General features: G+C 38.9%; 1 protein-coding gene across 1 annotated transcript; it reads right to left on the bottom strand.

Moving 5' to 3' along the window:
• Positions 1-7,374: 7,374 nt before the first annotated feature.
• Positions 7,375-11,467, bottom strand: LOC114187874 (phosphatidylglycerophosphate phosphatase 1, chloroplastic/mitochondrial). Its single transcript, XM_028076260.2, has 6 exons — positions 10,723-11,467; positions 8,793-9,332; positions 8,615-8,692; positions 8,377-8,450; positions 8,172-8,279; positions 7,375-7,580 (listed from the first exon to the last, which is right to left on the bottom strand). Exons 1-6 carry the CDS (start codon positions 11,018-11,020, stop codon positions 7,458-7,460), a joined length of 1,221 nt encoding a protein of 406 aa, XP_027932061.1. The 5' UTR covers positions 11,021-11,467; the 3' UTR covers positions 7,375-7,457.
• Positions 11,468-12,034: the final 567 nt, after the last annotated feature.

The following is a 12,034-nucleotide window of genomic DNA, read 5'->3' as shown; positions in this document are numbered from 1 at the left end:
AACGCTGATGGGATGGAGGCACTACGGCAAGAGAATTCCCGCCTCAGGCGAAAGATCGAAGCTAATCCCACCCTGAAAGGAAAAGCCAAGGAGGCGTCTGAGGCTGCAAGGTCCCCGGCCTTCCAACCCACAGAAGAAGAAAGTGAATACAACCCCACCCCTCACACCTTCACTACCACCCAACAAACACCCATTCCCTCCACCCATCCCACTCACTTCCCCTCCACCCAACCAGGGCACACCGCAGCCCCTACCCCTACTGCTACCCTCCATACTACCCAGATCCCCTACAATATACCCACCACCCTGCACACTACACATGTTCCACCTTACAACCCGCAATATCTCCCGACAACCCACATCCCCCCTCACAACTTCACCTCCACCTTCCCCACTCTGATCCACCATCCCATCCTTCCCCATCCGCTCCCACCCCACCAACCTAAACATCGCCACCCCTTGACCGATTTTATCGCTAACACCCCCCTTCCTGCCCAGTGGGAACCCTTCACACTGGACCGCTACACCGGTGAAACCGACCCTGACGAACATCTCAAAGTCTACATCACCCATGTTGCCCTGTACACGTCCCAGGACGTTGTCTTTTGCAAGGCCTTTCCCACCACCCTTAAGGGCCCTGCTCTAGAATGGTTCACAACCCTTCCACCCTACTCCATCGACAGCTTCGACGCTCTCTCCCACATGTTCTCCACCTATTTCGCTGGCAGCCGCCCACATCAAACTACCACAATCTCCCTCTTGGGCATTAGACAAGAACAAGGCGAACCACTCAGAGCGTTCATTGACCACTTTAGTAAGGCAACCCTTCGGACACCACACCTCAACCAAGAAATGATCCTTCAATGTGTGGCACTCACCCTCTAACCCGGCCCCTTCGCCAACAATGTCTACCTCCACCCACCCGCCTCTATGCACGAGCTCAAGTTGCGTGCCCCGACTATGTTCGCATGGAGGAAATGCAGACCCTCCACACCAAATTCTGCAATGACTATGCTCCCACTTCCGCCAACCCAACCCCACAGCCCCCTCGCCCCGACACCCGCCCACGCGAGCCACGCCAACCCCGTTTTACCAGATATGCTCCCCTTACTGTAGCCCGATCCCGCATCCTTGATGAGGCCCTACAAGCTGACCTCATTCCGCCACCACGTAAGACAACCACTCCCCCTAACGTTGATATGACCAAGTATTGCCGCTACCACCGCAACCATGGTCACACTACAGAAGACTGCAAAGCACTCCAGGATAAAATAGAAGAACTAGTCCGTGCTGGTCACTTTCGCCGCTTCATCCATATAGATGATCATCGTCACCCCCCTCGATCTGACCACAGACGCCCCCCACAAGACTCTCGCCACGACAGACGCCCCGCCCAACCCGCACCGATATCACCCTCCCCGATCCTCCCTTACGTGGCACTATCAACACCATTTCTGGTGGCTTCGCTAGTGGAGGATCCACCTCTTTTGCTAGGAAGAAACACCTCCGCCATATTCAATCCATCAACCACATTACACATTCCCATCACAAACACATGCCTCCTATCATCTTCACAGACGACGACTTTCACGGCCTCGACCACCAACAAGACAACCCCATGGTCATCAATGTTGAAATTGAAAACTACGCCGTTAAGAAAGTCCTTGTCGACCAGGACAACTCTGTTGACATTCTCTATTGGGCCACCTATCAAAAACTTCAGCTCCTGGACACTGCCATGGTCCCATATGACGAACCAATCTATGGCTTTTCTGGCAAACAAGTATCCACCCGCGACTACATCGACCTTCACACCGTGTTTCGTGACGGAACACAAACCAAAACCATTCCCATCTGCTTCCTTATCGTCAACGCGCCCACATCCTACAATGTCCTCCTGGGTCGTCCCTCGCTCAACATTCTCGGCGCTGTCGTCTCCACCCCCATTTGGCCATGAAGTTTCCTTCCCCTTCCGGCGACATCCTCACCGTCCACTACGACCAACGCCTGGCATGTGACACCCCAACTACTATACTAAATAATTATTATTTGATAAAAAGATATGGAATTAATTTTTTTTTTCCATAAGATTATCCTTGAGAGAACATTAATAATAACATAACTTCATATTCATATATATAGTATACATCTCTATAATTGTTCATGAAATGTTACAAAAATATGTATTTGTAAAATATTAAGAGTTCTACATCATAATAAAAGATTATCTATATTTTTAATATCTCCTAAATATATTAATAGAAATTATCCATGAGTCAATCTTCAGAAGATCCACCAATAATATCCCGAACAACTCTCATTGAGCAGGTTCCTCTTCTGCTCATGCGACGGGTACATATGAAAGAAAAATATGAAAGGAGTGAGGTCTTTATAAGCCTTAAATATCAATCTCAATAAACTCAACAAACAATGCAGACACCGGGGGCCTAGATTTGGACCTATAACCACCAAACTTGATCTTGTTTTACCAGACATATGGATCCATATTCCACTTCTGATGATCCAATCTGAACATCAAAAGTTGCTTTGGGAAGTGATTAGGTAGTTGAGTATTTCTTATAAAATATTGGTACAATCATAATTATTTCTTTCTCGAGAATATTAGCCATTCATCGGCTCACAAAAGAGATATATACTCACTACCTAACCTTGGCGATGCCGAGCAGGTATCGGATAGTCCCAAGTTTGGCCTATGAATATCCTAGTCCAGGGCGCTATTCTAAACTATCCAGATATTCACCTACTTGGTAAAACTTCCTTAGACCCCACCATGGTCCCTGCCTTTCATCCCGCAGTGTACCAAACTGTGACTTCCCAAATACAAACACTTTGACACTGGTTTAATCTCAACTTATTGAAACCAGACTTAACTCTTACTTAACTGACATACTCTTGGATATTTTCAAAGGTCATTAAATGTGATGACTATCAATTCATGTCATTGTATAAACTATACAAAGAATATAAAACAACGATAAAATGTACATACAACTTTCTTATATCCAAGCTCACTGAATAAAATAATATATACTTTCACTTCACATTTATTTATTTTTAATTGTAAAAATAATGATAAAATAAGAATCAAGTTTGGTGGTTATAGGTCCAAATCTAGGCCCCCGGTGTCTGCATTGTTTGTTGAGTTTATTAAGATTGATATTTAAGGCTTATAAAGACCTCACTCCTTTCATATTTTTCTTTCATATGTACCTGTTGCATGAGCAGAAGAGGAACCTGCTCAGTGAGAGTTGTTCGGGATATTATTGGTGGATCTTCTGAAGATTGACTCATGGATAATTTCTATTAATATATTTAGGAGATATTAAAAATATAGATAATCTTTTATTCTGATGTAGAACTCTTAATATTTTACAAATACATATTTTGTAACATTTCATGAACAATTATAGAGATGTATACTATATATATGAATATGAAGTTATGTTATTATTAATGTTCTCTCAAGGATAATCTTATGGGAAAAAAAATTAATTCCATATCCTTTTATCAAATAATAATTATTTAGTATAGTAGTCGGGGTGTCACATGGCACGCGAATGCTACATTGCCAGCCTGCGCCCACAACTCCCAATCTAGCAAACCAACCACATTGAGCGACCACCTGGCTCCGGCATCGCCCTATCAGGCGAAGATCTAGACCCTAGAGTGGGCTGGGATGTTTGTCTCAAACCTGTTGAAGAGACCTCCCCTCTAGAGCTTCCCAATAGCCACTCCATCAACTTAGGCACCAGTTTGAATTCTGACGAGCGTGCCATCGTCACACCTATCCTTGTCAGCAACACGGACCTTTTCGCCTGGTCAGCCGCTGACTTACCTAGAGTAGACCCTCTAGTAGCATTCCATAAGCTATCCTTCTACAAAGAAGCCCGTTACATCTCCCAGAAAAAACGCAAACTTGGCGAAGAACGACGCCTAGCAGCTAAAGCCGAGGCCGACAAGTTACTGAGTGCAGGATTCATCGAAGAAGCTCAATACACCACTTGGCTTTCTAATGTAGTCTTGGTGAAGAAAGCCAATGGCAAATGGCGGATGTGCGTAGACTACACAGATCTAACAAGGCTTGTCCTCGAGATGCCTACCCCTTACCCAATATCGTCTGGCTCATTGACGGCGTGGCAGGGAATAAAGTACTTAGTTTTTTGGATGCATATTCTAGATACAACCAAATCCCTATGGCCGCATCTGATATGAACAAGACCGCCTTCATCACGGATGACGCCAACTACTTTTACAGAGTTATGCCCTTTGGTCTTAAGAACGCGGGAGTAACCTACCAACGGTTGATGGACAAAGTTTTCAGCCATCTAATGGGACAATGTGTTGAAGTATACGTTGACGACATGGTTGTCAAGTCTCCAAGTCACCACCAACATGCCCAAGACCTCTCGATGGTGTTCTCCGCGTTACGCCAATACAACCTTTGCCTAAACCCGGACAAGTGTGTATTCGGCGTCGACCGCGGTAAATTTCTCGGATTTATGTTAACCCAGCGCGGTATAGAAGCCAATCCCGAAAAGTGCAAGGCAATTATCGAAATGCGTAGTCCCACTACCATCAAAGAGGTCCAACGCCTCATAGGCTGCCTTACAACCATTTTTCGCTTCCTACCCAAACTGGCTGAACAAACGCAACCCATAGTCCAACTCCTCAAGAAATCCGCCGGGTTCACGTGGACAGACGATTGTGAACAAATATTTCAGAAACTAAAAACCTCTCTCACCTCACCACCTATCCTCCACAAGCTGGACACTCGTCAACCCCTGCTAGTGTACATCACTGCCACCGACCATACCGTTAGTGTCACGCTTGTCCAAGATATAGAGGGCACGCAACATCCTGTCTATTTTGTTAGCAGGACACTACAAGATCACGAAACCGGGTATCAAATGGTGGAGAAGTTAGCCCTGTCCTTGGTCCATGCAGCTCGTCGCCTACGCCCATACTTCCAAAATCACAACATCACCGTCAAAACCGACTACCCAATCCAAAAAATATTGCAAAAACCAGACCTAGCAGGACAGATGTCATCCTGGGCCGTCGAGCTGTCGGAATTCAACATTCGTTACGAACTCCATGGCCCCATCAAAGCCCAATGCCTCCTAGATTTTGTTAATGACCTCCAACAAACACCCACAGAGGACCAGTGGACACTTCATGTAGATGGTTCCTCAAATCCGAAAGGTACTGGTGCTGGCATCGTGTTAGAAGGGCCTAACGATATCCTCATTGAGAAATCCCTCCACTTTGCCTTCAAAACATCCAACAACCAAATCAAATACGAAGCCATCCTCGCTGGCCTTTCCCTTGCCCGCGAAGTTTGTGTCAAAATGTTAACGTGCAAAACCGACTCCAAGCTTACTGTAGGACACCTAAATGACGAATTCCAGATTAAAGACCCCATCCTTCTACAAATATTACCATCTGGTCCGCACAGTCATTCAATTCGCCTTTGAACGAGTCCGCATCGAACACATCCCCAGGACCGACAACATCAGAGCCGACATCCTCTCCAAATTAGCCAGCACCAAATTAAAAAGCCGCCACCGATCCCTATTATACAAGATTGATGTCCATAAAATAGTGTAATTACAAAAACATAAAAACTAGGGCAACAACCATATAAAAGAAAACATATTTTTTGCATATGTATTTTATAAATAAAACAACAAATTTGTTGTATTCATAATTTGTGTATAAAACTTCAAATCAGGTGATTTTTGAATCTAATCCTAGGTTTCATACCCAAGGAATCCATTTATGAACATAGAATTTTGAAATTGTATACAAATAGTTACAGAATAAAAATGGATAAATTGTATACTTGAAAATACTATGCCAAAATAAAGAGTTAGAGATTTGGAGTTGAACCCCCTTACCTTGGTGAAGTCAATAGAACTCTAATATTGAAATAAAAGGCTCAAAGTGGTGTATTTTTCCAATTTAAGTTGCCTCACATGAAACTTTAAAAGAAAGAAAATCTTAGTTTATAAAGTAGACTTAAGAAGAATAAGAAGAAATAAATCATAACTCTAGATTTAATTTAATAAAACTATATGACAAAGAATTTAAATAACTAAGATAAGAATACAAGAGAAGAGAAGAGAGAAGAAAAAACAAACAAAAACAAAAACAAGAGAAGATAAAAGAAAGCTTACTTTATAGACAAAGCTTTGCACTAAAGAACAAAGATGATTTATACAAGAACTATGTCTTTAATCCTAATAATTACATTTAGAATATTTCAATTGAAAGAGAAGAAAAAAATCTTCTAAAATTTATCCTTCACTTTAAATTTCACATGAGAAATCTTCCTACTTTGTTCTTATCATATATGCACAAAATTTCTTAGGGAAATGGATTTGATTCACTTATTTATATTATCTTCAATTGATGCCAAACAATGAGATTGAAGTCATAAGTTTATAACACAGTTTTACTATTTTATCCCCTTAATAAACCCAAAATAATGTTTTTCAATAAAAAAAACATTTCAAATTATTTTTAATACATTTTAAAAAAAAATTTCAAATTATTTTGAATAAATAATTTACTTTGAAATTTTGAATTATTTGCAAAAATCAACATAATTAGTTGACTAAGGACTTAATTGCAATTATCAAAATTGGCGGAGATTAAACTAATGTTTTAAAAAAAATATTCAAGAACTAAGTTGCAAATAAAAAAAAAATCTAACACCAATTTTCAATCACCACAAAATATACAAGGGTCAATTTGTAATTTTGTGAAATTTTAAGAGCTTATATGCAATTATGATTTGTTTTTTGTAATTAATACAAAAATCTCAATTTTGTTCTTGAATGATGCAAACTACATACTAAAATTATTTTTTATGTTATAAAAAGATAAGGTGCTACACAATTCAAGAATTTACCATCCAATTTAATCTAAAACTAAATAAATTATGTAATTTAGTAATAATATTTCTTTTAGATTTAAAATTACAATAAATAATTAAGTTGAAAAATATAGATACATAATCTGTTTACTTTCAAAATCTATGACAATAGTAGCCAGTACTCTATAGGAGGCTATTATAATGTAACCACAATAAACAATGAAAATTGTGAAAAGTTACAAAATTCTTTTTATATTTTTGTCTCCCAAAGTTGTAGGCACATAAAATTAATAACATGTTCGTAAATGATTATATCAAAAAAATTGTTTATTTACTTCAGAAAAAAAAAAATTGTAAGAAAAAACTAGTAAAAAATATTATTTTTTAAATTAAAGTTATTCAAAACACGCTTTAACCAGAGGAGATAACTTAGCAGATATAAGACAAGTGGGGAATATGTTTACCATTTGGGAAAATAAAAAAGAAAAATAATTATTTAAAAAATATTGACATGTATGCATTACTCAGGGTACTAAAAAATTTGGACAGTGTTTAGAGATTAGTCTTGTGAAGGATATGGCTCTCTGACACATAGCTTTGGATCTGGCAATAACCTCTGGTCAAGTGGCTTCAACCCTCTTCTGGACCAGTACCTTACAAATGAACTTTCTAGCTTCCTCACCTATCATAAAAAATTATTAAGGGAATATTATTTCTTTTTCCAAATTAATTCATAGTGTTAAAACATAAGAAACTAATTAATATTCCTGAATAAAATTTGTCTAATGTCAAACAGATTTCACACACCCAGCATTCCAATGGCATTAAAACATAAAAGCTTATCAGAAAGCAGATCTATCAAACAAGTTATTCTTAGTAACCTACATAAAAAATCTATAGAGCCATAGGAGAAAGAATATGTAGAGCCATGTACAATGAATTTCCCATTGGCACAAAGAATTATGCCAGAGATGTATGACAGTTCCATTAAACGAGTTGAGTTAGTTTACTTGGTCACACTACAAGCTGTTCTAAGAATTTTTGTGGAACATATATTTTCTCAATTTTACTAGAATCTCATCAGTTGACTATACAGAGGTACGGGAGCTTTTAAGCTTGAAGATTTTATCTCTGCTATATTTCGCTTTCGTTATAGGATCTGTCAAACAGAACTTCTCATCCTCTTCCATTAATGAAAAATTATTTCCACTTATCAAGAACAATTAATCACAGCAAACAATTCTTGCACCCAGAATGTAATATGAAAAAATACCTGCTTAACAATAAATGGCTCCTCAGCAAGACTCAATGGCTCTGTCAAAATAGTTAGAAACCCATTCCGATTGCCATAAACAATGTCAGTGAATGGTCGATCACCCACCTGCCATAGATATTATGCTTTAACTTTTAACATAAATCTGAATCAAACTACAAAAAAGTAGCTCATAGAAGGTGGACACTATAAAATTCTTATCTACCATAATTAATCGCGAAGCTTCACAACCAAAATGCTTTTCAATTTCTTCAGCTGTACCAGCTGGCTTCTTCACCCCTGTAGCATTCGTACGCATATCAACATCACTACTAAGGCCATTTATCCCAAGGGAATGATTCACACTCCCAACATTTTAAACAGAGCAGAGAGACCATGTATTTTCAAGTTCCACCATAAAGAAATGTTGCAGAAAATGCTCTAAAATAAAAGGAAAAACTCACTATGTTTGATGACTTTAATTCCAATTGCTCCTTCAAGCATCCTAGCTTTTGAACCATCATGGTCATATTGATGAAGTCCTGATTCACAACAATAAAACAGCACAAAACAATTTAGGTGACATAGTGAACAACTAGAATACATTTTAGAACAATTTAAATTGCTTGAAGCTAGAATTACCAGCAGAGTTACTAAACACAGCAATATCATCACCAAACTCCAATTTACAACACTCCAGAGAAGACTCAAGTGGAGGCCAAGGCTTCAAAGAGTAAGGCACTGTAATAGTATTATCTTTGTCAAAGACAACGCCCTTAAATCCCTTTCTGCGCAGCTCAGCCCAATCAACATACCTTATATCAGGAACAGAAAGATGGGGCATTGCCAATTTTGGGTCTTTTAAGATCACCATAGTTGAACATAGAATGCCCTCCCAGTTGATTCTTTGGCTAAGTGCTGCTTTCACATCTACCCACCACATGTTTGTGAAAAGGCTGGCCTTGTTATTTTTCTTGAATTCTCCTTGTTTGTCTACTTGGTGTTGATAGTAATTTCTTGTTCTTGAATTTTGATTATTGGCGTCTTTTGTGTCCCTGTCAGGGAAGAACTGTAGAAATAGTATGTGCTTGTGGTTCTGATTTAAATTGGAATGGTGTCTAAAACGGTTATTACTATCTTGACGTGTGCTGCAGTTGTGGGTCTGAGGAAGACTTATGCTACCTGCATTGGCAAGTGATAGAGTGGTGAGTTTTCTCTTTTGTTGGGCATCATGATGGACGTTAAGATGGTTGGGAATGCGGTACCAGCAACTTGGAAGCCTAGCAGTGGAGTAGTTGACAGCATTTTGGACTACTAGCCCTATCAGTAACTGAGCATATTTAGGGGTCATAACTATTCTAATCTATTGTTGGATCTTGTTGGCCTCTTACCTTAAACCTCCCAAACTCCTATTTCGTACTACCCTCTATCAAATTATTAAGTTAAACCATTTATATCTTATTTAATGCTTAACTACCTCTTGAAAAGTTTGTGATCAAAGAAGAAGCAAAGATTGTTATATTTCTACAAGACTACCTAAGAGTCTCTCTGTGACATACTACAAGACAACCTTTTAGCCTTCAAGCTGTTATGGAAGCTTAGAACATTCAGGCATATTAAACACTCATGCATCAAACTAGCACCTGAGTATAAAGAATGGGTATTCAACAGGACACAAGCTAGCACTGACTTCGGGAAAAAAAATTGCAGATTATTTTATTCTACAAGTCACATATTAGGTGTCTTTGATCTAACACACAAAGCGATAAAAGCAATAGATGTAAATTAAAGGATTAAAGTTGGGTGGATGAAATCAAGGGATGGTTTGGGTGAAATTAGAGATGGAAAGATGCTTCTTAAGCTAAAGGAAAAATTTTACTCCATAAGACAAGTGAAAATGTTACTCTCTCCAGAGTCAAATAAACTAATACAAACAAATAGAAAACCCTGTCAAACAAATAAAATTATGGCCCAATGTCCTTTATGCAAAATCTTCTATTTCCTATGCAAATCTCAAAGTTGTTCTGGCAAGGAATTCCCAATTTTTCACTAGGATTATCAATGTTCTATATGAAGGGTATCACCATTACAACATCTTTTTACAAGTTCTATTACTCCTCTAATAGTGAATAACAGTAAGAAACGTAAAGGAATCCCAGGATGAAATTCTAACATGAATTTCTTTGTTCCATGTTAAAGCCTTTAGATTTGTGCATGTTGCATCCCAGATTGGATACATACTTCTAAAATATAGGCTAGTACAATTCCCCACCACCCCTACCTAAAAAGGGTTTATATCAATAAAAATAAAATCCAATTTTCCATATTCAAGTACACTCTCCTATGAGGTTATTTGCATAATTTCAAGCACATTCTATGCAACTTAGTTTAATAGAAAGCAGAAAATTGTAGAGGGATTACTCTGAGGCTCTAGTTTGTAGAGAGGGTTCTACAGAGGAGGAAGATTTAACTGACCAAATGGTTCAAGAAGACATCTTTCTGCAATATGGGCATTTGTTGTTGGCTCTAGTTTGTAGAGATGGGTTTTATAGAGGAGGAAGATTTAACTGACCAACTGGTTCAAGAAGCCATCTTTCTGCAATATTGACATTTGTTGTTGTCGTCGTCGTCGTCGTCTTTGGCGATGCAGCCTCTGAGGCTTGTACAACTCCAAGGTTCTGCTTTTCCTTTGCTTTCAATCTAACACCAGCTTGTGGGTGCAACAGAAAGCACTTGGTCGAATGATGGTGGGTTACTGAATTGAAAGCAAGTGAGGTGGGTTTGGAATGAACCAAGAGTGGTGAATTTGACAAAGTTTGAGACTTTGGAAATTGTGGAAGGGAGAGAGAAGGTACAAATATAGTTTCCATTTCAGCTATAATTGTCAGACAGTGAGAGAAAACTAGATGGGTGATGTTTGCTCATATGGGTTGGCTCGGTGGTCCTGGAGATCAAGGATAAACCCGAGGCTATTGCCTCCTGCACCCGCTACTTTCTAACTGCACCTCCATCGAGTGTATGCAATGTTAGAATTGCCCTTATGGGTTTTTAGTCTAAACCCTACCTTTTTCTCCATTCTCCTTCCCCGCCGGCGCCGTTCAAGCCGTCATGAGCAACCGCTCAAGCACTCGTAAGGCGCCTCGGCCGCGAAAGCCACTGCGATGTGAGTTTGGAGAAAGAAGAGAAGTTGATGGGAGAAGGTGGAAGAGAAGAGAAGGTGGTGTTTAGTGGTGTGAGAGAGGTAACGGTGATGATGAAAATGACGAAGGAGAGGGAGAACACATGTTTCTGGTTCTTGAACATTATCATCTTCCAACACCCTGCAACAAAACACAGGGTCTTCTTCCATGGAAGACTCCGTTTTAAATAAAATTCCAAGGGGGCAAAAGGGTAATATAAATCTTGTGGTGGTGCATATAGCAATTTGGGGTGCAAATATCTAAAGCCTAAATCTGAAAGGTTATATTGACGTGACTAATTGAAAATAGGGTTGGTCAAAAAATGTATTTTCCATCAAGAAAATAGGTGTTCTAAGCAATTTTTTTCTGCAATAAATTGGCTAATAATAAAAATAAATAAATAACCCATGCACAATATAATTAGATATTATTCTTAAATTAAACATTTATTATAAATGTATAATCAAGTACAAACTTGAAAATCATCATCGACCATCTATCTAGCGGCACTTTCTGTTATAAAATAATTATTTTTTATTGAAAAAGATTTTAAACGTTGCAGGTCATAATTCTCACTACTATAGTTTCAATTTTGATGCTAGATGTGCTTCCATTTTGATTTCATCTTGAAAGCATGGTTGCTAGTTGCCAGTTTTTTGTACGTTGGGAAATTATTTTGACCGTTGCCATTTATTAATTTTTCTC

Source organism: Vigna unguiculata, chromosome 6, assembly GCF_037176805.1.
Source record: "Vigna unguiculata cultivar grain cowpea cultivar isolate G323 ecotype 2 chromosome 6, ASM3717680v1, whole genome shotgun sequence".
Taxonomy (NCBI): domain Eukaryota; kingdom Viridiplantae; phylum Streptophyta; class Magnoliopsida; order Fabales; family Fabaceae; genus Vigna; species Vigna unguiculata.
The sequence above is the reverse complement of the archived record's forward strand: the minus strand, read 5'-3'. Positions and strand labels throughout refer to the sequence as shown.

Coding starts and splice junctions, on each gene's coding strand:
- LOC114187874 (XM_028076260.2), bottom strand. CDS start 11,020: ATGGAAACTATATTTGTACCTTCTCTCTCCCTTCCACAATTTCCAAAG. Junction 9,333..10,722: donor ATGGCTTCTTGAACCAGTTG/GTCAGTTAAATC, acceptor TTGCCAATGCAG/GTAGCATAAGTCTTCCTCAG. Junction 8,280..8,376: donor AAGCTTCGCGATTAATTATG/GTAGATAAGAAT, acceptor TATCTATGGCAG/GTGGGTGATCGACCATTCAC.